The sequence below is a fragment of the Capra hircus genome, chromosome 12 (assembly GCF_001704415.2).
Source record: "Capra hircus breed San Clemente chromosome 12, ASM170441v1, whole genome shotgun sequence".
NCBI classification, from domain to species: domain Eukaryota; kingdom Metazoa; phylum Chordata; class Mammalia; order Artiodactyla; family Bovidae; genus Capra; species Capra hircus.
The window spans coordinates 14,083,471-14,108,646 of NC_030819.1; the positions used below are offsets into that span (position 1 = coordinate 14,083,471).

General features: G+C 41.3%; 1 protein-coding gene across 1 annotated transcript in view; it reads left to right on the top strand.

Annotated features, from left to right (window-relative positions):
- Window positions 3,573–25,176, top strand: part of LOC108637253 (multidrug resistance-associated protein 4-like) — an 82,439-nt gene continuing 60,835 nt past the window's right edge. Inside the window, 4 exon segments of the mRNA XM_018056296.1 lie at window positions 3,573–3,685; window positions 11,879–11,989; window positions 12,538–12,657; window positions 25,146–25,157. Coding sequence (XP_017911785.1) covers window positions 3,573–3,685; window positions 11,879–11,989; window positions 12,538–12,657; window positions 25,146–25,157 — 356 coding nt within the window.

Below are 25,176 nucleotides of genomic sequence, written 5' to 3' on the forward strand. Positions count from 1 at the left end.
AGATAGTCATGCTGGACTTGGACTTGAGTCCAAATCAGGATTCATCATTTACTGATTCAAAGACCCTGGACAAGTGCTGTCCTTGAGCCTCATCTTTCTCATCCATAAAACAGGGATAATACCTTGCTGAATAGGGTGTTGTTAGAGTTAAAGGTGAGGGAAGTTCACCAGGAATAGATTACCTGTGTTCTGTAACATATGCCACTGTTACTTGTCTAGGCCCTGAACTCATGATGAAAGAAATCATCAGACAGTATCCCTCCCCTCAGATTTCCATTTCCTAGTCTAAGAGGGCAGCAACAAGCTCACAGAGGTTCCCTGAACAATGCAGCATGTAAGATGTCAGAAACCTGTCCCCATTAACACCATGCATTTATCTCCCAAAAATCATCTGATTTCCTCTAACTTTCTGTTACTTTTCATTAGGTCTTGCAGCTCTACAAACATAATCTGTGCTAGACCCTGTTGTTGTCCGAGGTCAAAAAAACTGTTGGAGTTTGGAGCAAAGAAAGGTTTATTGCAAGAGTCAAGCAAAGAGTTCATGCTTAAAAAAAATCCAATCTCCCTGATGGATTTCAGGGGAGAGTTTTTACAGGGAAGGTGAGGGAGAAAGTGCAGTGTAGGTGATCACCTTCAGCATTATTCTCTGGTTGGTTGATGATGAGGTAACAGGGTTGTGTCATGGGGTTTAACATCTTAAGTCCCAGGTTCCAGCTGGTGTGGGGGCTCCCTGCTCATGGTCATCATGCAGTTAACTTCTTCCATCTGGTGAGGCTTTTAGTATCTGCAGAACAGCCTAGGAATGTGCATCAGACACTGTCATCTATATGATCTAAATCCTTCAGGGAAGGACTAAAGATTTTGTGATTGCTATATGGCTGATCTATTGTTTCATATTTTGTTGTTGTTGTTACTACACATTCACATTCTTTCAATCATTAATTCTTGAGCCAGCCTTCTGTGGCTCAGAGGAGGCCTGGGAGATTAAAGCTTTTCTCCAAGTAAGAGGGGCTTCCCAGGTGGTTCAGTGGTAAAGAATCCACCTGCCAATGCAAAGTGAAGCAGGATGCAGGTTAGATCCATGGTTCAGGAAGATTCCCTGGAGGAGGAAATGGCAACCCACTCCAGTATTCTTGCCTAGACAATCCCATGGACAGAGGAGTCTGGGGGGGCTACAGTCCATGGGGTTGCAAAGACTCGGACAGGACTGAGCGACTGAACTGAACTGAACTGAAGGGATTCCCAGGGAATGGAAGCTCCTATGCTTGTTCTGATGGTAGTGTATTCAGTGTGTAGTTACATCTCTTGGTCATTTGGTGGCCCTTAAGGAAAGAGGGGCTTAGAAGAAGGAATGTGGGTGTGGTTAGTCTAAATAATACTGAAACAGTCAATCATCTGCTTAAGGCAGGGCAAGCAACTCTCCAGTCACTTTCTGTCTGTGGATTTTCAAAATGTGTGTGTGGAAATGGGAAGATAAAGATTTCTCATTGATTTTGGTAGACACCCATTTCCAGTTTTCCTACTGGAAGGAGAGAAGCTATTACCTCTTATTTCACACTTGAAGTTGCTGAAGCAGAGAGGTTGAGTGAGTTGTCTATGAGCACATAGCTAGAAAGTGAAAGAGTTGGATCCCAAACCAGGCAGTCTGGCTCCCTGTGTATGTAACTGCTGTATCGAGTAGGTTCTATTTGTGTACTTGTTTGTAAATGCACAGAGAAGCTGATTCCAGACACACCTTTGGTCTTATTGGCAGGAGTCACTCAAGGGAAGTTCTTAAAGTTCTTGCTGTTGGAGATGATGCATGTGAAACATCTCTATAATCAACCTTTAGGGTGACTATTCTCAGACCTGCTCATCCTCGTCACCTGGGAGTTTGTTAGAAATGCAAATCCTCCTGCACAAGATCTTTGTAGACCAATTGTGTAAAGTTAGAAATTCTGGGGGTGGGGGTTAAATAAGCTCCAGGTGATTCTGATGGAAGGTTAAGACTGGCTTCTGCTTTCAGCCACCCCTCCCACTGCCATTACTACTTCAATGTTAATTTTTAAAAGGGGCCTGGACTTTGTGAAGTTAGTTGTTGACCACAATTTCCAGCCTGTACGTAAAGTCTGAGGTACCCTCGTGATTTCCTTGTGTCCCCCACTTGCTGCCCTGGGGAAAGCTGACATGAGCCCAGGCAGGAAGTACTGCCCAGAGACAAAGTCCACCTTGTAGAGAAAAACTGAGTTTTCATCTTCTCATTGGGTGTTTGCTTTTCTTCTCGTATTTCACCTGCTTTCTAAACTTGTAAATAATGTCAGTAACTAGCTTATTGTGTTTATACAAATGATCTCACTGGAGTTTTTGTGTTTTCAAAGCACAGATGGGACTTAGGGTCAAAAAAAGGCATGCATTATGGCTATACATATTTATTGTGGATTTTAGAAAATAATATATGCTTTACTATTTCTCTAATAAAATTAAAACTACAGAAGGAGAAATGAATAAAAGTTTATTTCTGATAGTCATGTACACTTATTGATAATTTGGTTGTTTCTTAGAAGTAGAATAACTCGTGAAAGCTGAATTCTGTTCCATCATGTTTGCCTGCTTAAAAACTGCTTGTGTGCTTATTTCATTGCTATTTGTGAGTGCCTGAATTACATTTCTTATAGGCCTGAGGTTAAAAATGTCAAGCAGTTATTTATTTATTGCTGTCCACGCTGGACCATCATTGCCTCTCTCGTGCTTTTCTCTAGTTGTGTGGTGACCGGCAGCTACTCTCTAGTTGTGGTGCATGGGCCTCTCTTGTTATGGAGCATAGGCTCCAGGGCAGGTGGGCTTCAATAGTTGTGGCTCATGGGCTTAGTTGTTCCATGCCATGTGGAGTGGGGTGCCATTGCCTTCTCCAAATCTTTCTGGACCAGGAATCAAACCTGTGTCCCTGCATTAGCAGATGGATTCTTAACTACTGGACCATCAAGGAAGTCCAGTATCAGTTTTAATAAGAATTTATTTGATTTTTAAATTTGTAACTTTATGTCTATTGACTATTTGTCTTTCTTTGAATTGTCTCTTCGTAGACATTTTTTCTCATGAGGCATTTTTATATTTGAATAATTTGCAATAGTGCATATAATACTTTTTCAGATTTTCATTTGTTCTTTAGAGGTTTTAAATTAAATATCATTAATTGAACTTTTCTTTTTGGTTTCTCCTATTGCTTTCATAATGTTTTTTTAAAATCCTAACATCCTCTAAATCTCTGTAAGCATTCTGTTTTGGCTCTCTTTTCTTTTTTAGTTTCTAACAAAAAAGACAACTAGAATTTTTTTTTTTTTATTTGACATAAGATAGATCCCATTTTCCCAAATAGCCCATATTCCTATCATGGTTTATTGACTGATTCTTCCTTTTTCCCATTACTGGAAATCAGTGGCACAATTTTTGAACCATGTCCAGTCTGCTGAGACTTTCCCTGGCAATGTCCCTGCTGCCCTGCACTGCAGCCTTGGAGATGAGCTCTGCATTTCTTTCCCCCCTCATTCCAGAAGTCAGCAGGTTGGGGGTTGGTGCAGGGCCTGTCCCTAGAGATGAGCGTGGGGCAGGGTCTTAGATTAGCTGCACTTGACCCATCAGGGAATGGTTACATCCTCATTCCACTGACACTGGCCATGTCTCAGTCAATGAACTGTCCCCTGGAAAAGTGAGTGCGGATGTGGAAACTGCCACTGGTGTCAAGTCAGACTCTCCAGGGACTCTGATCAGAGAAGCTGATGGCGTGAGGGGTGGATGTGAACTAGTCGATTGTTGAGATGGTTCAGGGAGGTTGGTGCTATTAGGCCCTCAGTAACTAATGATTATGAATGCATCAGTCAGTCAGTCAGTTCATTCACTCAGTCGTGTCCGACTCTGTGACCCCATGAATCACAGCATGCAGGGCCTCCCTGTCCATCACCAACTCCCGGAGTCTACTCAAACTCATGTCCATCGAGTCGGTGATGCCATCCAGCCATCTCATCCTCTGCTGTCCCCTTCTCCTCTTGCCCCCAATCCCTCCCAGAATCAGGGTCTTTTCCAATGAGTCAAGTTTGGCAAGTACTGGAGTTTCAGCTTCAGCATCTGTACTTAAAATGTACACCCAGGACTGATCTCCTTTAGGATGGACTGGTTGGATCTCCTTGCAGTCCAAGGGACTCTCAAGAGTTTTCTCCAACACCACAGTTTAAAATCATCGATTCTTCAGCACTTAGATTTCTTCACAGTCCAACTCTCACATCCATATATGACCACTGGAAAAACCATAGCCTTGACTAGACTTATCTTTGTTGGCAGAGTAATGTCTCTGCTTTTTAATATGCTGTCTAGGTTGGTCATAACTTTCCTTCCAAGGAGTAAGCATCTTTTAATTTCATGGCTGCAATCACCATCTGCAGTGGAGCCCAGAAAAATAAAGTCTGACACTGTTTCCACTGTTTCCGCATCTATTTCCCATGAAGTGATGGGTCCAAATGCCATGATCTTCGTTTTCTGAATGTTGAGCTTTAAGCCAACTTTTTCACTCTCCTCTTTTACTTTCCTCAAGAGGCTTTTTAGTTCCTCTTCACTTTCTGCCATTAGGGTGGTGTCATCTGCATATCTGAGATTATTGATATTTCTCCTGGCAATCTTGCTTCCAGCTTGTGCTTCTTCCAGCCCAGTGCTTCTCATAATGTACTCTGCATATAAGTTAAATAAGCAGGGTGACAATATACAACCTTGACGTACTCCTTTTCCTATTTAGAACCAGTCTGTTGTTCCATGTCCAGTTCTAACTGTTGCTTCCTGACCTGCATATAGGTTTCTCAAGAGGCAGGTCAGGTGGTCTGGTATTCCCATCTCTTTCAGAATTTTCCGCAGTTTATTGTGATCTACACAGTCAAGGGCTTTGGCATAGTCAATAAAGCAAAAGTAGATGTTTTTCTGGAACTCGCTTGCTTTTTCTTTGATCCAGCACATGTTGGCAATTTGATCTCTGGTTCCTCTGCCTTTTCTAAAACCAGCTTGAACATCTGGAAGTTCACGGTTACATAGAAATGTTTAATTTCAAACTAGGATTCTTTTCAACATTTTCAGAATACCACTTGTTCTTCATTAACAATCAGAGATCCCCATGTTGTAGATTGAGGCTGGGTGACCTCTGCAGGGCTCTTTCTCTGGCCTTGATCTGTTCCCTGTAAGCATTTAGTTTGACGAGCTTTGGTAATTTTATATAATAACTAAAGCCTCAAGCTAGATGTATAACATCCCAGAGGTGTGGTGTGTCCTTGTGGAAAACTAAACTGCCTAACAAATTTGTCACTTGTAGTTCTTTCTTGATTTTGTTTGGATCTTGGTCATGCTACCTCATCACCCTGAGAGGTGTCAATTAGAGTCCTTTCAGATGTGACAAGGGAATAATTTGCCTTTCTGAGTCTTCCAGAGGTCTCCCGATCATGTTAACCCCCTTCCTCTCTGTTGGCATGAAACAAATAGGGTATTAGACATTTCTCTGGCAAATATAGGCTCATGGGATCAGCGGAGAATTGTAGTTCAATGTTTACAACTGCGGGGAGCTACTTGCAAGTCCTCGAAGAGCAAGGGAAAGAGATCATTATTATAGAGGGGAAAAGAAATTGGCAGGTTTGTTAAGCAATGAGTTCATGGCGTTTCACTGCCTGAGTTCTTGCCAGGAAAGAAGCAGAGTCTTTGTTCTTCCTGTCAGTCTCTGCCATTGTAACTGCATATATCAAAATTATCAGAGGTTTTCTACTGGGGCCCAATGGGATTACTAAGGAGGTCTGTCATGGTGATGGCTACTCTTTGTCTAGTGAGATGTTGTTCTGTTTAGAGCACCATCTTCTCTGGTGACACCTCAAGAGCCTTGGGAGGCATTATGTCCACATGTTCTCCTCAGTTTCCAGGGGCCAGCACTGAGGTAGTATGTTGTTAGTTTGTCGTCGTACAACCAGAAAGTGACAAAGTCTAGACTCTAGCACAGGAAGATTTCCAACTGAGGCATATCATGTGCAATTTTTTTTCTCATTACATTTTTTTAGAATTGTGGAAAAAAGCACACAACATAAAATTTACCATCTTGACCCTTTTTAAGCATATGGTTTAGCATTGTTAAGTACATTCACCTTATTTTGCAAACAATTTCCAGAACTCTTTTCATCCTGCACTAGTGTGGGGACAGAGTGTCATCATCTTGGCATGTTCCAGTGCTAATTCCCTGAGTGTTTTCTATGAGGAATGACTGTAGGATAAATGGTTTAACATGTTTCAAACCTGTTTAGTGGTAAAGCTCACAGACTTATACTTTTGTTTTGGAAGGAAATTAAGGCATAGCAAGACAGAGGTGGCAAGAATACACAGAAGTACTGTACAAAAAAAGAGCTTCACGACCCAGATAATCATGATGGTGTGATCACTCACCTAGAGCCAGACATCCTGGAATGTGAAGTAAGTGGGCCTTAGGAAGCATCACTACGAAGAAAGCTAGTGGAGGTGATGGAATTCCAGTTGAGCTATTTCAAATCCTGAAAGATGATGCTGCAAAAGTGCTGCACTCAATAGTCCAGCAAATTTGGAAAACACAGAGGTGGCCACAGGACTGGAAAAGGTCAGTTTTCATTCCAATCCCAAAGAAAGGCAATGCCAAAGAATGCTTAAACTACCACACAATTGCACTCATCTCACACGCAAGTAAAGTAATGCTCAAAATTCTGCAAGTCAGGCTTCAGCAATACGTGAACCATGAACTTCCAGATATTCAAGCTGGTTTTAGAAAAGGCAGAGGAACCAGAGATCAAATTGCCAACATGCGCTGGATCAAAGAAAAAGCAAGAGAGTTCCATCTGCTTCTGCTTTATTGACTATGCCAAAAACTTTGACTGTGTAGATCACAATAAACTGTGGAAAATTCTGAGAGATGGGAATACCAGACCACCTGACCTGCCTCTTGAGAAACCTGTATGTAGGTCAGGAAGCAACAGTTAGAACTGGACATGTAATAACAGAGTGGTTCCAAATAGGAAAAGTAGTATATCACCCTGTATATTGTCACCCTGCTTATTTAACTTATATGCAGAGTATATCATGAGAAATGCTGGACTGGAAGAAACACAAGCTGGAATCAAGATTGCCAGGAGAAATATCAATAACCTCAGATATGCAGAGGACACCACCCTTATAGAAGAAAGTGAAGAGGAATTAAAAAGCCTCTTGAGGAAAGTAAAAGAGGAGAGTGAAAAAGTTGGCTTAAAGCTCAACATTCAGAAAACGAAGATCATGGCATTTGGTCCCATCACTTTATGGGAAATAGATAGGGAAACAGTGGAAACAGTGTCAGACTTTATTTTTGGGGGGCTCCAAAATCACTGCAGATGGTGATTGCAGCCATGAAATTAAAAGATGCTTACTCCTTGGAAGGAAAGTTATGACCAACCTAGACAGCATATTAAAAAGCAGAGACATTACTTTGCCACAAAGGTCCGTCTAGTCAAGGCTATGGTTTTTCCAGTGGTCATGTATGGATGTGAGAGTTGGACTGTGAAGAAATCTGAGCACCGAAGAATTGATGCTTTTGAACTGTAGTGTTGGAGAAGATTCTTGAGAGTCCCTTGGACTGCAAACAGATCCAACCAGTCCATCCTAAAGGAGATCAGTCTTGGGTGTTCATTGGAATGACTAATGCTAAAGCTGAAACTCCAGTACTTTGGCCACCTCATGCGAGGAGTTGACTCATTGGAAAAGACTCTGATGGTGGGAGGGATTGGGGGCAGGAGGAGAAGGGGACACCAGAGGATGAGGTGGCTGGATGGCATTACCAACTCGATGGATGTGAGTTTGAGTAGATTCTGAGAGTTGGTGATGGATAGGGAGGCCTGATATGTTGTGATTCATAGGGTCGCAAAGAGTCAGACATGACTGAGCAATTGAACCAAACTGAAAACATATTAAGGGTCATTGAGATGCTGACCTGGAGTGGAGGAGAGAGTACAGTTAAGGCCCTGGGTCCTTAATGCCCCTGTTTTGATTAGGATCCAGTCTTCTGTCTCCTGGATTGGGGTTCTTTTGAGGTGACAACCCATTAGAGTTTGTAAAAGCTGAAGCTCAGCTTCTCTTATTGCTTAATGATTCATGGACATTCATACATGCAATAAATAATTCTTAAGCATCACCTCTGTTCACATACTCTCCTTGGAATAATGAAATAAAAGAAGTATGATCTCTGCTTTCACTGGTTATTATTGTCTGACCTTGAAAATTTCCTTACCCTGGCAAGGTCAGGTTAATGGTATTAATCTCTGAGCTATCACTACATTTTATTATCATTTAAATTAATGCCTAATTGATTTGAACAGGGTTGGAGGGGTATCCTGTGTACAGTTAACTGCTTTTTTCCCTTTATAATAAGCAATTTACAGAGAGAGAATTTGAGATTATATGGATACCATCTTCCACATCAAACTTTCACCCACTGGTTTTAAGTTCCATTGATAATTTTCTGACTCCATCACTCCTTTTGTGTTTGTTTGCCTCTGTTTTTAAGAGCATTCCTTTCTTTCCTGTTAGTGTAACAACATGGATTCAGAGATCCTTTCTTTATTTAATTTGTTGTTATTCATTGCCATTTATTTGCTTTGATTCTCAATGTATCCTAGATTTGTCTAGCAAGAGTCATTCAAGCTGGCTTCTCCGTGCTTTCTATACAACCTCATGATTCTTTCAGGGCTTCCTTATTTTATGGTGCAAGTTATTCCTTCTTGGACTTTCTCTGCCTGTAGTTCTTAGGCTGTAGACAGTGAGGCTTTTGCTGGGATTGTCTGGGGCTCTGCTTACCAGGGCTCATACTAGTTATGAGCAGCCCCCACAGAAATTCTCCTTTTGGAGCCAGTGTTGAGACTTGACTGGCTCTTGTGGTTCTTATGATTGTTAGATACGTGTCAGCAGCAACCATCCGGGGACTTTGAAATGATGAAGTTTATCACTCATTCACTTGTCGTGGAGGGTACCAGACATACCTGGGGTGACACAGCCAGGTCCTGAATAGAGAGAGGGCACATGAATAAGTCTGGACTTGAGATTCTGCCTTTTGGGGGTTGAAGGTGGGATGTCTAGGATTTTGAAGGTTCACTCTTTATTGGTGAATTTAAAACACAAGAGTGGGAAATAAAATGTGAAAAGGGAGAACCAAGCAGTCAGGAAGATATTCTGTTATCAGGTCAACCAGAGCTTTCTCCAAGTGGGAACATCATGGGTGGGGTGGCCTGGCTCTTTATCTAGTTGTGTAGCTGGCACGTGTTCATTGGAGGTGGCTGTCTTCGACAAGGATGTCTCCAAAGCGTAATGTCTGGCATTTATATTATAATCAAAAAAGCTAATTATCAGGTGCTTACATAAACTGCCCCAACCTTGGAACCAGCTATTTCTTCAAGGAGCTTTGGCTCCTTTAAGAGAAGAAGGGTATCAGAAAGTTACGATCTGGGTGAAGGGGCTTAAAATATGCAGACTTTCAGTAATAAAATAAATGAGCTATGGAGATGTAATGTCTGGTGTGGTGACTATAGTTAGTAATACTCTATGCATATTTGAAAGCTGCTAAGAGATTAGACCCTAAAAATTCTCACCACAAGAAAGGAAATGTAATTGTGTATGTTAAAAAAAACAGAACCCCAAGATCTAAGGACTAGAATGCTCTTTGCTACCGGTATGTCATTACTCTAGGGCCGCTCATTGTATAGAATTAGGGTGTATACATATGTGTGTGTGTGTGTGTGTAAACACATGCCTAATTATTTTTTATTTTAGGATAATTGATTTATAATATTATAATGGTTTTTGCCATACATCAACGTGAATTGGCCACAGGTATACATGTGTCCCCCTCATCCTGAACCCACCTCCCACTTTTTTTCCCACCCTATCCCTCTGGGTTGTCCCAGAGCACTGGCTTTGGGTCTCTGTTTCATACATCGAACTTGCACTGGCCATCTGTTTTACATATGATAGTATACATGTTTCAATGCTATTCTCTCAAGTCATCCTACCCTTGCCTTTTCCCTCTGAGGCCAAAAGTCTGTTCTTTACATCTGTGTCTCCCTTGCTGCCCAGTATGTAGGATCATTGGTACCATCTAAGTTCCATATATATGTGTTAATACACAGGATTTGGCTTTCTGTTTCTGACTTACTTCACTCTGTATAATAGGCTTCAGGTTCATCTACCTCATTAGAACTGACTTAAATGTGTTCCTTTTTATAGCTGAGTAATATTCCACTGTATATATGTACCATAACTTCCTTATTTGTTCATCTGCTGATGGAGATCTAGGTTGCTTCCATGTCCTAGCTATTGTAAACAGTGTTGCAATGAACATTGGGATACATGGGTCTCTTTCAGTTCTGGTTTCCTTGAGTTGTATGCCCAGCGGTGGGATTTGCTGGGTCATATGGCAGTTTGCTGGGCTTCCCTGGTGACTCAGAGTTTAAAGTGTCTGCCTGCAATGCAGGAGACCTGAGTTCGATCCCTGGGTCAGGAAGATCCCCTGGAGAAAGAAATGGCAACTCACTCCAGTATTCTTGCCTGGAGAATCCCATGGATGGAGAAGCCTGGTGGGCTATAGTCCACAGGGTCGCAAAGAGTCAGACACAACCGAGAAACTTCACTCAATTTAACTCACTCAAAATGGCAGTTCTATTTCCAGTTTTTAAAGGAATCTCCACACTGTTCTCCACAAACAGTGGCTATACCAGTTTGCATTCCCACCAACAGTGTAAGAAGGTTCCCTTTTCTCCACACTCTCTCCGGCATTTATTGTTTGTAGAATATTTTGATGATGGCCATTCTGACCTGTGTGAGATGATACCTCATTGTGGTTTTGATTTGTCTTTTTCTAACAGTGAGTAATGTTGAGCATCTTTTCATGTGTTTATTAACCATCTGTATGTCTTCTTTGGAGAAAAGTCTGTTTAGGTCTTTTTGCTCACTTTTTGGTTGGGTTGTTAGTTTTTCTGATATTGAGCTGCATGAGCTGCTTGTATACCGTAAAGATTAATTCTTTGTCAGTTGTTTTGTTTGCTGTTATCTTCTCCCACTCTGCAGGCTGTCATTTCACCTTGCTTATAGTTTACTTTGCTGTGCAAAATTTTTAAAGTGTAATTAGGTCCTTTTTGTTTATTTTTGTTACTTTGGGAGGCGGGTCATAGAGGATATTGCTGTAATTTATGTCAAAGAGAGTCTGTCTATGTTTTCCTCCAAGAATTTTATACTTTCTGGTCTTGCATTTAGGCCTTTAATTCATTTTGAGTTTATTTTTATGTATGGTGTTCGATAGTGTTCTGGTTTCATTCTTTTACATGTAGTTTACCAGTTTTCCTAGCACCACTTGTTGAAGAGACTGTCTTTTCTCTATTGTGTATTTTTGCCTCGTTTATCAAAGATAAAGTGTCCATAGATGCATGGATTTATCTCTGGGCTTTCTATTTTGTTCCATTGATCTATAATTCTGTCTTTATGTCAGTATCATACTGTCTTGATGACTGTAGCTTTGTAGTGTAGTATGAAGTCAGGCAGGCTGATTCCTCCAGTTCCATTCTTCTTTCTTAAGATTGACTTGGCTATTTGAGGTATTTTGTGTTTCCATACATATTCTGAAATTATTTGTCCTAGTTCTGTGAAAAATACCATTGGTCGTTTAATAGGGGTTGTGCTGAATCTGTGGATTGCTTTGGGTAGTATACTCATTTCACTATATTGATTCTTCCTCTTCCATTTCTCTCTTTCTTCTTTTTTTACACAGCTCAAGAGTTAGAACTTAATTAGATATGTGTAATTTGTATATCTGTGACTCTCCATTTCTCTTAATTTTTAACAGTTGGCTAAACCCCTTGTTTAAAATTGGTTACAAACGAAAATTAGAAGAAGATGACATGTACTCTGTGCTTCTGGAAGATCGCTCCCAGCACCTTAGAGAAGAACTACAAGGGTGAGTGCAGGCAGCAGGGAGAAGGGGAGGAAGACTGAGAATTTCCACGTGTGGCTAACGTTGTGTTGTGGGGAGCTTTGCCTTCCTCTGGGTTCTCCTGAGCCTCCTTCCCCTGACATGGTACACTCACCCCCCTCAGGCTGACCCTGGGCTTAACACACTTGGGAAGCTGGGGAGCCTATATTCTCTGTGTATTTGTGGAAGTAGAGAGAACCTGCAGCCAAGAACTTGGAAGCTGAACTCTGTCCCTTGAGGTGGGGTCCCTGGAGGAAGGTGTCTGCTTTACTGAGCTGCTCATGACCCTGTGAATCCAGCAAAGGGTTGGCAGGAACTTGTTTCCTGAGACTGAAACTTTTCCCTCAAGGCCTGTTTTTCTGGTGCTTCAGGGTCTGTACCACTCATCTTTCAGGCATCCAATGAGCAATTAGTTAGCATTTATGGGGCATCGACAGAGTGCCCTGTAGTAAAGGCTTTTCCTCCAGTCTGCCACCTCCCTGTTTTGTCTGGTGAACACATTGTTCTTTACTGTACTTTGTTTCTCATCACAGGTACTGGCATCAAGAAGTTCTGAGAGGTGAGAAAGATGCACGGGAGCCTTCTTTAATGAAAGCAATCTTAAAGTGTCACAGGAAATCCTATTTAGTTTTGGGAATTTTTTACTTCTTGAGGTAAAAGCTTTTATATACTGTGCATTGCTTTTTACTATATGCAGGTCAGTACTGAGATGGATGGGACCTGTGGGGAGAGAGGCCAGTATTTTAAGATTAGAGGATAAAATGTCTAGAGATCATGATGTAGCCTAGCAGTTGTGTTTATCTTTAGAATGGATAGATGCTTAAAGGACTGGACCTCCGGAGATTAACTCTTTTCCTTTTAACAGGTTAAAACATAGTGTTGTGGAAGGAAAAGACATTTTATACCATATACCTAGTACGGTGGAAAAGACATTTTATACCATATTAGGATATTACTGAAGCTCAGTAAATAACATAAATGCTGAAAGTGATCCTTGACCAAAAGAATATACTACAAACTCAAGAAATGTGGTTTGGACGAAGTAAACTTGGACCAGAGCCTGGATAACATAAGACGTTTTACAGGTGCTCAGCAAGTAATTGTTAAATTGTCCAATTCACATCTGATAAGCACTTTCCTAAGAAGGGATCGTCACCTCTCCCCTTCCTGTGACACCGAACCCATGGCCCTGCATTTGGGCTGGAGCTACCAGAGCTCCCAAGAGTACACCCTTCCCTGGGCTGCCTCCTTCCTTGTAGGCTGGGTCACCCAGGCCAGAGCTCCCTGTGATGAGGACCTCCAGCTTCATCATTGAATTGCAGAGACTCCATGCACCATCCATGCTGGTTTCTGTCCCTGGATGTGGGGTGGTTTCCTGTTTAAAGGGAGATCCTGGTAGCCTGGCATTGGCAGAAGGTGTAGGAGGGGATGTGCAGTAGAAAACCAGAGACAGAAAGTGGTGAGGTCAGTGACCTTCATGAGTCTGAAGATCCCAGGTCAAGATCCCCCAGAGAGACAGTTCCAACCTGGGGACACAGTGCCATCAGCCCATCTGTTCTGGCTGAGCCTGCTCAATGTCTGCTGCAGACCCACTTGGGTGGGTTGTGCTCTCAGTGGTCCCTTAGTGCTGCCATAGGGACATGGGTGGCCTGTGAGTGTGTGAGAGCAGAAGGGATGGAAGATGCAGGTGCTATGAGAGAGGTGGAGAATGTAGTGAATTGTCATAAGTCCATTGTGTTGGGGATAAAGTGGGTGGGCAAGGTGGTTTAGAGTTGGGGGGTGTGGCTCTTGTTTAAAGGTTGTGTTGTACCAAAGGGCACTGTGGGCAGCAGGCAGCAGAGTAGGTGAAGTCTGCCCAACACAGTTGGAGAGACCAGAGAGTCTGTCCACTCACAGGAGACTGAGTGGTCCTGGGAGATGGAGTCCTTGATGACAAAGGTGGGTTGACCATTGTGTCAGAGAGTGGGGACAGGTTTGTGGGGTGGAGTGCCACCTTTGAGAGGGCATTGACCACTGAGATACTGCAGTGCCTTGTGAGGGCAGGGTGGAGTGTTGATTTCAAAGTTGTCCAGCCCCAGTAATACTGCCTGCTGGCGATCTAGGAAGGTGAAACTGGTAGAGCCCTGGCCCCTCCTTCAGGAGGTTGGTTGTTGGGCAGTCATGGCAGAGAAGTGGGAAGTTTCGGACCTGGTAGATGTGGGGGCTCATCTTCTGTAGTATTAGAAGTACTAGTAGTGGATAACAAGACAGTGGAGGTGTAGGTGGGCCTGGAGTACATCTCTTTCCACGATACATCAGGAATACACCTTCAGACACAGAAGTGTATGCAGAATACCAGCTGAGAGTGGACAGGAGTACCTGACCAGTGAATAAGAATATATATACCCATGCAAAACTCGAGATCAAGCCCTGAGCCTTTGGAGTGGGTGCACTGACTCCATGACCCTTGTCTACCAGAGAACTAACCCTAGGGAGTATCAAATAGTGAGAACTCACACAAAGGAAATTACTTGAATATAAGACCCAGCATCACCCAACCACCAGTAGCTCCATGTGCAGGATGCCTCATTTAAACAACAAACAAAATAAGCATACAAACACAATCATCATCAGACAAGATTAACACCTCATTCATCCTTGCCCATCAGAGGAAAACAAACAAACAAAAAATCAGCAGAAATCTCACCCTATATGAAGCTTACACAAACCACTGGACCAACCTTAGGAGGACAGAGAACAAAAGGAAGGAATAATTCATCCTTGAAGCCCGGGAAAAGGAAACCTCAAACACAATAAGTTTAAAAAAAAAATGAAAATGCCGGAAAATACTACACAAATGAAGGAACAAACTAGAAAAAACAGAAGTCCAAATAAATGAAGAGGAAATAAGCAAGCTACCTGAAAAAGAATTCAGAATAATGATAGTAAAGATGATCAAAAACCTTGAAAACAAAATGGAGAAACTGCAAGAATCAATTAACAAAGACCCAGAAGAATTGAAGAATAAACATAGAGAGACAAACAACACAAATACTGAAATTAAAAATAGTCTAGAAGGAATATATATATGAAGCAGAAGAATGAATCTGTGAGCTGGAAGATAAAATGGTGGCAATAACTTCTGAAGAGCAGAATAAAGTAAAAAGAATGAAAAGAACTGAGAATAGCCTCAGAGACCACTGGTTCGATATCAAACCCACGAACATTCAAATTATAGGGGTCCCAGAAGAATAAGAGAAAAAGAAAGGGCATGAAAATGTTTTTGAAGAGATTATACTTGAAAATTTCCCAAACATGGAAAAGGAAACAGTCAATCAAGTCCAAGAGGCACAAAGAGTCCCATAGAGGGTAAATCCAAGGAGAAACATGCCAAGACACATTAATCAAACTAACAAAGACTAAACACAAATAAAGACTATTAAAAGCAACAAGGGAGAAGCAGCAAGTAACATACAAGGGAAACCCCATACACTTAACAGCTGATCTTTCAGCAGAAACTCTGCAGGCCAGAAGGGAATGGCAGGCTATATTTAAAGTACTGAAAGGGAAAAATCTACAGGCAAGATTACTGTACCCAGCAAGAATCTCATTCAAAACTGATGGAGAAATCAAAAGCTTTTCAGACAAGCAAAAGTTAAGAGAATTCTGTACCACCAAACCAGCTTTACAACAAATGTTAAAGGAACTTATATAGTCAAGAAATACAAGAGAAGAAAAAAGATCTACAAACTCATCCCCAAACAGTTAAGAAAATAGCAATAAGAACATATATATCAATAATTACTTTAAATGTAAATGGATTATATGTTCCAACCAAGACACAGACTGGCTGAATGGATACAAAAACAAGACCCATATATATGCTGTCTACAAGAAACCCACTTCAGCCCTAAAGACACATATAGACTGAAAGTGAGATGATGGAAAAATATGTTCCATGCAAATGAGAAGCAAAAGAAAGCAGGAGTAGCAATCCTCATATCAGACAAAATAGGCCTTAAAAGGAAGATTACAATAGATAAGGAAGGTTACTACATAATGATCAAGGGATCAATCCAAGAGAAAGACATAATTGTGAATATCTGCACCCAACATGGGAGTACCTCAATACATGAGACAAATGCTAACAGACACAATAGGAGAAATTGACACTAACACAACCATAGTAGGAGACTTTAACCCCCCACTCACATCAATGGACAGATAATCAAAACACAAAATTAATAAGAAGCACAAGTCTTAAATGATACATTAGATGAGATGGGTGTCATTGATATCTTCAGGGCATGCCATCTCAATGCAGAAGAATACACCTTCTTCTCAAGTGCACATGGAATATTCTCCAGGATAGATCACGTCTTGCGTCACAAATCAAACCTCAGTAAATTTAAGAAAATTGAAATCATATCAAGCATTTTCTCTGACCACAACGCTATGAGACTAGATATCAATTACAAGAAAACAAAAAAAGAAAAAAACTCTAAGAAACACAAACACATGGAGATTAAACGATACATTTCTAAATAACAAACAAGTTACTGAAGAAATCAAAAGGGAAATCAAAAATTTCTAGAAACAAATAACAATGAAAACACAATAACCTGAAACCTATGGGATGCATCAAAAGCAGTTCCAAGAGAGAAGTTTATAGCAATATAATCCCACCTCGAGAAACATTGAGTAGACAATATAACTTTACACCTAAAACAACTGGAAAAAGAACAATAAAACCCCCAAATTAGTAGAAGGAAAGAAATCATAAAGATCTGAGCAGAAATACATGAAAAAGAAATGAAAGAAACAATAGTAAAGATTAATAAAACTAAAAGCTAGTTGTTTGAGAAGATAAACAAAATTGACAAGCCTTTAGCCAGAATCATCAAGAAAAAAAGAATCAAATCAACAAAATTAGAAATGAAAAAGGAGAGGTTACAACAGAGGATGCAGAGATACAAAGGATTATAAGAGACTATTATGAATATGAATAATATGAATAATATGACAATAAAGTGGATAACTTGGAAGAAATGGACAGATCCTTAGAAAAGTTCAATCTTCCAAGACTGAACCAGGAAGAAATAGAAATTATGAACAACCCAATTACAAGCACTGAAATTGAAGCTGTGATCAAAAATCTCCCAAAAAACAAAAGCCCAGGACCAGATGACTCCACAAGAGAATTCTATCAACATTTAGAGAAAAGCTAATGCCTATCCTTCTAAAACTCTTTTTAAAAATTACAGAGGAAGGAAAACTTCCAAACTCATTCTATGAGGCCACCATCACCCTGGTATTCAAAAACCAGACAAAAACAACAACAAAAAAGAAAACTACAGGCCAATATCTCTGATGAACATAGATGCAAAAAATCCTCAACAAAATTTTAGCAAACAGAATTCAGCAACACATCAAAAAGCTCATACACCATGATCAAGTTGAGTTTATTTCAGGAATGCAAGGATTCTTCAATATATGAAAATCAATCAATGTGATACACCATATAAAGTGAAAAGTGAAGTCGCTCAGTCGTGTCCGACTCTTTGCGACCCCATGGACTGTAGCCTACCAGGCTCCTCTGTCCATGGGATTTTCCAGGCAAGAGTACTGGAGTGGGTTGCCATTTTCTTCTCCAGGCTCCCCTAACCCAGGGATCGAACCCAGGTCTCCCGCATTGCAGGCAGACGCTTTACCATCTGAGCCACCAGGGAAGACTCACACCATATAAACAAATTGAAAAATAAAAACCATATGATCATCTCAATAAATGCAGAAAAAGCCTTTGACAAAATTCAGCACCTATTTATGATTAAAACTCTTCAAAACATGGGCATAGAAGGAACCTACATAAACATAGTAAAGGCCATATATGATAAGCCTAAAGCAAACATTATTCTCAATGGTGAAAAACTGAAAAGCATTCCCCCTAAGATCAGGAACAAGACAAGGGTGTTTTGTTATTATTATTATTCAACATAGTTCTGGAAATCCTAGCTACAGCAATCAGAAAAGAAAAATGAAAAATAATTCAGATCAGAAAAGAAAAAGTAAAGCTCTCACTGCAGATGACATGACACTGTATAGAAAACCCTAAAAATAGTATCAGAAAATTACTAGAGCTAATGAGTGAATTTAGCCAAGTTGCAGGATACAAAATTGATACACAGAAATCACTTGCATTTCTATATACTAACAATGAAAAATCAGAAAAATTACAGAATCAATCCCATTTACCATTGCAAAAAAAAAAAGAGAGAGAGAGAAATATCTAGAAATAAATTTACCTAAGGAGATGAAAGAACTGTACACAGAAAATTGTAAGACATTAATGAAAGAAATCAAAGATGACTTAAACAGCTGGAGAGATATTCCATGTTTCTGGGTAGGAAGAATCAATATTGTGAAAATGACTATACTACCAATTGCAATCTACAGATTCAATGTGATCCCTATCAAATTACCACTGACATTTTTCACAGAACTAGAACAAAAATTTTCACAATTAATATGGAAACACAAAAGACCCTGAATAGCCAAAGAAGTCTTGAGAAAGAAGAAATGGAGCTGGAGGAATCCACTTTCCTGACTTAATATTATCCTGGTTTTAGAGTAGAGGACACTGAGTGCCAAGTAATTCCATAATGTGCCCATGGTCTCACAAAGCATAAAGGACAGAGGGACATTATGTCTCAGGCACTCTGACTTACCATTCTGATCATCTCAATGACTTATAGCTTGTCCAGTGTCAGAAATGCTCATTTTAAAAAATTATTTAAAAATTCTTTTTGACTGTGTGGATTATGGGATCTTAGTTCTGCAACCAGGGATTTAACTTCAACCATGGAATAAAAGCAAACATCTTAACCACTGGACCATCAGGGAATTCCCAGGAAAACTCATCTTGAGAGCTTTGTCTACGGTCTCAACACACATGCATCCTGAACTTGGCCTGAAGTTAATAAATAGGATGCAAAGAACTTCCTAGAGCAGGAAGTCAGATTGGGGATTGTAACTGAGGGTAGATTCCAGGTGACCATGTACCTTGGGTGCCAGAAGTGACTAGGATGTTGACATTAGCAGTAGCATCATGCTATGTTCAGATGGACCCAGGAGCCCTTTAAGAAACCACATTTCTCCTCATTACCATCCCTAAGTGGCTTTTTATTTTATGTGGTGGAAGATCTAAACTCAGCTCAGGATTCTCTAAAACATGAACACATTTATTTTGTGACCTCCAGCCCTTTTAAAATTCCTCTGGTGCACAGGATGACTCATGGATTATCTGTGGTTCCCAGACAGTGCTCTGACCAACCACAACACAGGTATTCCTGGCAGTACCAGTGGGAAGAAACAGGGCCATGCCAGTCTAGGGTGAGGATTTTGGGGTTAGAATTTCAAGGTATGTGAACCTCTGTCCCATGAGAATTGAGGAGTGACAGTAATGCTTGGGTAAACAAGTACCAGGCTGATATTGAGCCTGGGGCATTTACAGGTCACCCCTAATTAGAATAGAACAGGCAGTGAGTTCTCAGCATGTCTGGCCCCGCCCCTTTGTACACCTCCAAGGGGAATGTGGGGGGAGAGGACAGGTCTCTGCCTGCCCAGGGCCCTCAGAGTGGGGAAGAGGAGCCTGAAGTCTCTGCCTGGACCAGAGACACAGAGAACACCACCCTCCCAGGTCGTTAGGGTTTCTCTCTGAGAGGAGGTCTCCACCTGCTGGTGTGTAAGTGGGTGACCTCAGAGAACCAGAGTGGGTTCACCCAGTCCCTTCTCCTGAGAGGAGCAGAGTGACCAGGGTTTATGTCCTGTTCCCAGGAACATTAGAAAGGGCCTGGCCTTATCCAGTCATTTGTTGTTTGTCCAAGGCCACTTTTGCTGATGGTCTCTGGCCTAGGTGGAGGCTGAAGGAGGCACACGTTTGTGTAAATATTCACTTTGGAGCTCAGCTTATGGGTAGGAGGTAAAAAGAATCCTCTGAGTCCTACAGTGGGTTTTGTGCCTTGACTCAGGGCTGGTTCCTCAAGAGCTATATTGGGCTTTTGCCTTTATTTCCCAACCCTTTCTTCCAAGTGTCCCTTGAGTCTGCTCAACGTAGGAGGCTGAAAAGTGGCAAAGTGGAAGCTTTGGTGGCAAAGTTACTGTGGGCTGAGAGCAACCACCGAAGTCTACACAGCAAGGGAGAGGAGGAGGGGGCACTGAGCCAAGCAGAAAGGGACCTGCAGAGCAGACCTGCTGTGTGCACTCTGCTGGATCTTGAGAGCATAGCATTAGCCATTAGTTGTTAGTGATATCCACAGTGATGACCTTGAGTCATAAATTATGGAAATGCTTTTTAATTCATTTTTTAAAAAGCATAAAAAAATTTTATTCCCATTAAAAATTTAAAAATGTAGTACAATTGACATATTAGTTTTATGTATATAGCATAGTGATTCAATATTTGTATACATTATAAAATGATCACTCCCTGTCTAGTTGCCCTCTGTCACCATACAAAGTTATTCCAATATTATTGACTGTATTACCTATGTTGTACATCACATCTCACTATTTATTTTTTAACTAAAAGATTGTACATTCTAATCTCTATCACCTATTTCACTCATTCTCCCCACTCCTCCCTTATTCCATTTTGTTTTAGAAGTCAGGGAAGTAGGTGCCTCTTTTTTAAAGGTTGCATTCATAATGGTTAAAAATTTTAAAAAAAATTCTGCTTAGCAGTGAAACTTTTAATTGCTACCCAGAAATGTTGGCTTTTATAAATGACTTTTCCCAAGAGTTGTTCTGCATGGTGGCCTGTGAGCAGCACTGAGTTTTCCCAGCCCTTTGTGAAACCAGCCTCTGCCCTTAATAGAGCAGGTCTCTTCCCAGGACTTCTGTATCATAAAAATGGTCATAGCTTACACTTGTTTTTTAGTGTTGGTTTTTGAGTACTTTGAGCTGTTGTGCCTCTTAGTTGTCCCACAATTCCTCGAGGTAAACAAAGACATGTAGGTCAGGTGGGCACATGATGGGCTTAGGGTCATGTGACTCTCAGGTGGCTGACCTGGTTTCTGAAGCCCAGTGTTCGGACTCCCAGGCCAGTGTTCTCTGCATTTTCTCCTGAGGCTTCCTCTCCTCTCACAGCCTCCACTGAGACTCAGAGTCAAGAGATGTTTTTCTGACAATAGCTCTGTGCTCCTCTGTTACCTGCTTCCTGCAGAGGTGGGTTTTTTTTTTTTTTTTCTTTTCTCCTGTAGGTGTTACAAATATTTCAAAACCACAAACATTGAATATGATTGAAGGGTAGTAGCAAGTGTCACCTGAGAATGTGTATTTTTGACACAAAGATTATTTTTAGCTGATTTTTAAAATTTTATTTGAGAAACTGTATTTTACAGGAGAAATTGTAAAGACAGAGCAGAAGTCGCCCTTCTGTGAGGGACATTTACACTGATGAGGGAAATCTCCATTTGTGAAGGTGTCTTCCTCCCAGTACCAAAAAGAGAAGGATGTCTCTAAATCAGAGAAGAATCTTGTCAATGGAGAATACTTAAATTTCTGTAACAAACCCAGCCAATTTAATTTTAGCTGCTTCTCCTATTAACTTCTCATATGTGTCCCTACCAACCTTTCTTTAGCTGGAGATGGTATTTAAGGTGGTGGCTTAGGCCATCTCAGGGAGTTACTTAGTTTTTCTTGAAGATTGTAGAATTGGGCCAGAAACACTTCACATAGTGTGGAAATATAGCAGAGAAACAAAGCCTTTGACTGTGTGTATCACAATAAATTGTGGAAAATTCTGAAATAGATGGGAATACCAAACCACCTAACCTGCCTCTTGAAAAATCTGTATGCAGGTCAGGAAGCAACAGTTAGAACTGGACATGGAATAACAGAGTGGTTCCAAATAGGAAAAGGAGTATGTCAAGGCTGTATATTGTCACCCTGCTTATTTAACTTATATGCAGAGTACATCATGAGAAACGCTGGGCTGGAAGAAACACAAGCTGGAATCAAAATTGCCAGGAGAAATATCAATAACCTCCGATATGCAGATGACACCACCCTTATGGCAGAAAGTGAAGAGGAACTAAAAAGCTTCTTGATGAAAGTGAAAAAGGAGAATGAAAAAGTTGGCTTAAAGCTCAACATTCAGAAAACGAAGATCATGGCATCTGGTCCCATCACTTCATGGGAAATAGATGGGGAAACAGTGGAAACAGTATCAGACTTTATTTTTCGGGCTCCAAAATCACTGCAGATGGTGACTGCAGCCATGAAATTAAAAGATGCTTGCTCCTTGGGAGAAAAGTTATGACCAACCTAGATAGTATATTCAAAAACAGAGACATTACCTTGCCGACTAAGGTCCGTCTAGTCAAGGCTATGGTTTTTCCTGTAGTCATGTATGGATGTGAGAGTTGGACTGTGAAGAAGGCTGAGAGCTGAAGAATTGATGCTTTTGAACTGTGGTGTTGGATAAGACTCTTGAGAGTCCCTTGGACTGCAAGGAGATCCAGCCAGTCCATTCTGAAGGAGATCAACCCTGGGATTTCTTTGGAAGGACTGATGCTAGAGCTGAAACTCCAGTACTTTGGTCACCTCATGAGAAGAGTTGACTCATTGGAAAAGACTGATGCTGGGAGGGATTGTGGGCAGGAGGAGAAGGGGACAACAGAGGATGAGACAGCTGGATAGCATCACTGACTTGATGGACGTGAGTTTGGGTGAACTCTGGGAGTTGGTGATGGACAGGGAGGCCTGGCATGCTGCGATTCATGGGGTTGCAAAGAGTCGGACAGGACTAAGCAGCTGAACTGAACAGAAGCAAGAGGTGAGCCGGAATGTCAAGTGCTTGCAGGAGATTAACTAACAAGGACTCCACCAAGAGATGTCTGCCTCAGAGACTCTGAGACTCTCGTAGAACTTTGAAATGATTGTTGTGGTATTATAATGGACTATTAAAAATATCGTTTACAGTTTCACAGTCATGCAGAATTCTTGTGAAAGAAGTACTATGTTTCCAGTTGTTTTGTGGGAAGGCTATTCACTGGGTTATAGGTTCGTGTCAAAGATGAAGGCTTTATGGGAACAATTTTTGATATTGTTCCTGCTATCCAGGAGGATTTCATTTGGTTAGTTTCAAGTTTGCTAATGAACACTTTCTCAGTTGTTTTATTTCTTACTCATTGAAGATTAGGATCAAGAATAGACAGAGGAGGGACTTCCCTAGTGGTCAGTGGTTAAGAATTTTCCTGCCAGTGCAATGGACATGGGTTTGATCCTTAGTCCAGGAACTAAGATCCCAGGAACATGCCTTGGGGCCCATCAATTGCAACTACGGAGCCCACTTGGTGCAACTACCGAAGCCTGTGTGTTCTAGAGCCTCTGCTCTGCAAAAACAGAAGCCAGCAAAACCAGAAGCACGACCACTACAACCAGAGTAGCCCTCACTCACTGCAACGAGAGAAGGCTCACACAGCAAGGAAGAGCCAGCAGAGTCAAAGATAAATAAATAAACAAGAATTTTAAAAAGAGCAGACAGAGGAGTGGAAGCTCTGAGCCAGGACTGGCATTTGTTGTTCAGTTGCTCAGTCGTGTTGGTGTCTGCCACCCCAGGGACTGCAGCATGCCAGGCTTCCCTGTCTTTCACCACTGGACTTACTCTTTTTTTTTTTTTTTAATTAAATTTGATTGCACTGAGTCTTCACTGCTAAGCAAGGGCTTTTCTCTGGTTACAGTGTGTGGGCTTCTCACTGCAGTGGCTTCTCTCGTTGCGGAGCACAGGCTGTAGGTGTGATGGCTCCAGTAGTCAGCACGCATGGGCTCAGTAGTTGTGGTCCACAGGCTTAGTTGTTTCACGGCATGTGGGATCTTCCCTGACCAGAGATGGAACCTGTATCCCCTGCATTTGCAGGCAGATTCTTAACAACTGGACCACTAGGGAAGTTCATGGCATTACTCCTTAATGAGGCTATCTGCTCAACTGGGTTATTAAATACTATCTTGCAGCAGAAAAAATCCGATCAGATAGTAATGAGGTACCTTTATTTTATACTACTTTTTGGTGAATTTGTTGCATCTATCAGTATTCTCTTTGGTGGGTGACATTACTCTTACTGTAATTAGAACAGTATCAGGTTCAAAAGGAGAGCTGAGCAACAGGCAACAATGATTTCCTAAGAAAATCATAAGTTTTAGGACCATTTGGGATGGCAGGTGTTAGTGCTGGGCTTCTGATGGAGAGCCCCAGGTTTGCAGGCTGCAGCACCGGACTGCACTTGGTCATACCTGGGCTGATATTCTTGTTTCTCTGTGTGAGCCTACATATTTCTATCTCAGTGAAGTCTATACAAAGCCTGTTTTACAGTGTACAATCTGAGGGGCTTTTCTATAAGCTCTTAGAATCTCTAGGGGTGAATGATAGGGCTTGCTGGAAATGTAGCAGTGAAACTTTGTGTTCTTGAGAATGAATCCTCTTACTCTGATCTGATCATCCTATGCATAATTCTTCAGCTTAACAGTGATTTCTTCTCTGTAATAGATGAAGCTTTCTATTACCCTGAGGAAGGTGAGGCAGTTGGGTTAGCCCGTGAACCTGTGGGTGCATATCAAGACAGGGGTGTCGGGGTTTAATGTTATAGACATTTGAGGAATGGGGACGACTTTCTCTATATATCTTCACCAGGCACTAGTTTGTTGAGCACAAAATGTTTGTTAGTTTTGTTTGTGTTTGTTGTTTGGGATTCTCCTTCCCTTCCTCTTGCATATCCTTTCCACAACTTCAGACAGACAGAAGAGTGCTATCAGGGAAAACCTGTCAGTGGCTTATCCTGTCTGTGTTAATAAGGAAGGATTGCTTAAAAGGAAAAGCTTGCTCCAAAGTCAAGCTCCTGAAAGATTTCCAAAGTTTTGACATTTTGTCTTTTGAGAAGTCTGTGGAGGACATGATGTTGAGGGTCATGGCGTTTACTTTTGATGACTTGGATTTGTGTTGAGTGTTTGGTTTTCTTTGATGGGAGAGAAGGGGACCTTCAAGGGGTGACTAGAGGGAAGGAGTAGGTTGTGGCGTGGAGTGGCCATTTGGCAGGGTGAGCAAGTGTTGCAGTTTTCTACCTTTAGTTTGGGGAAAGAAAATTGCTTTCCCTAAGTCTTACTCAAGGGAGAAGGCTCAGTGTCCCCCACCTCACTGG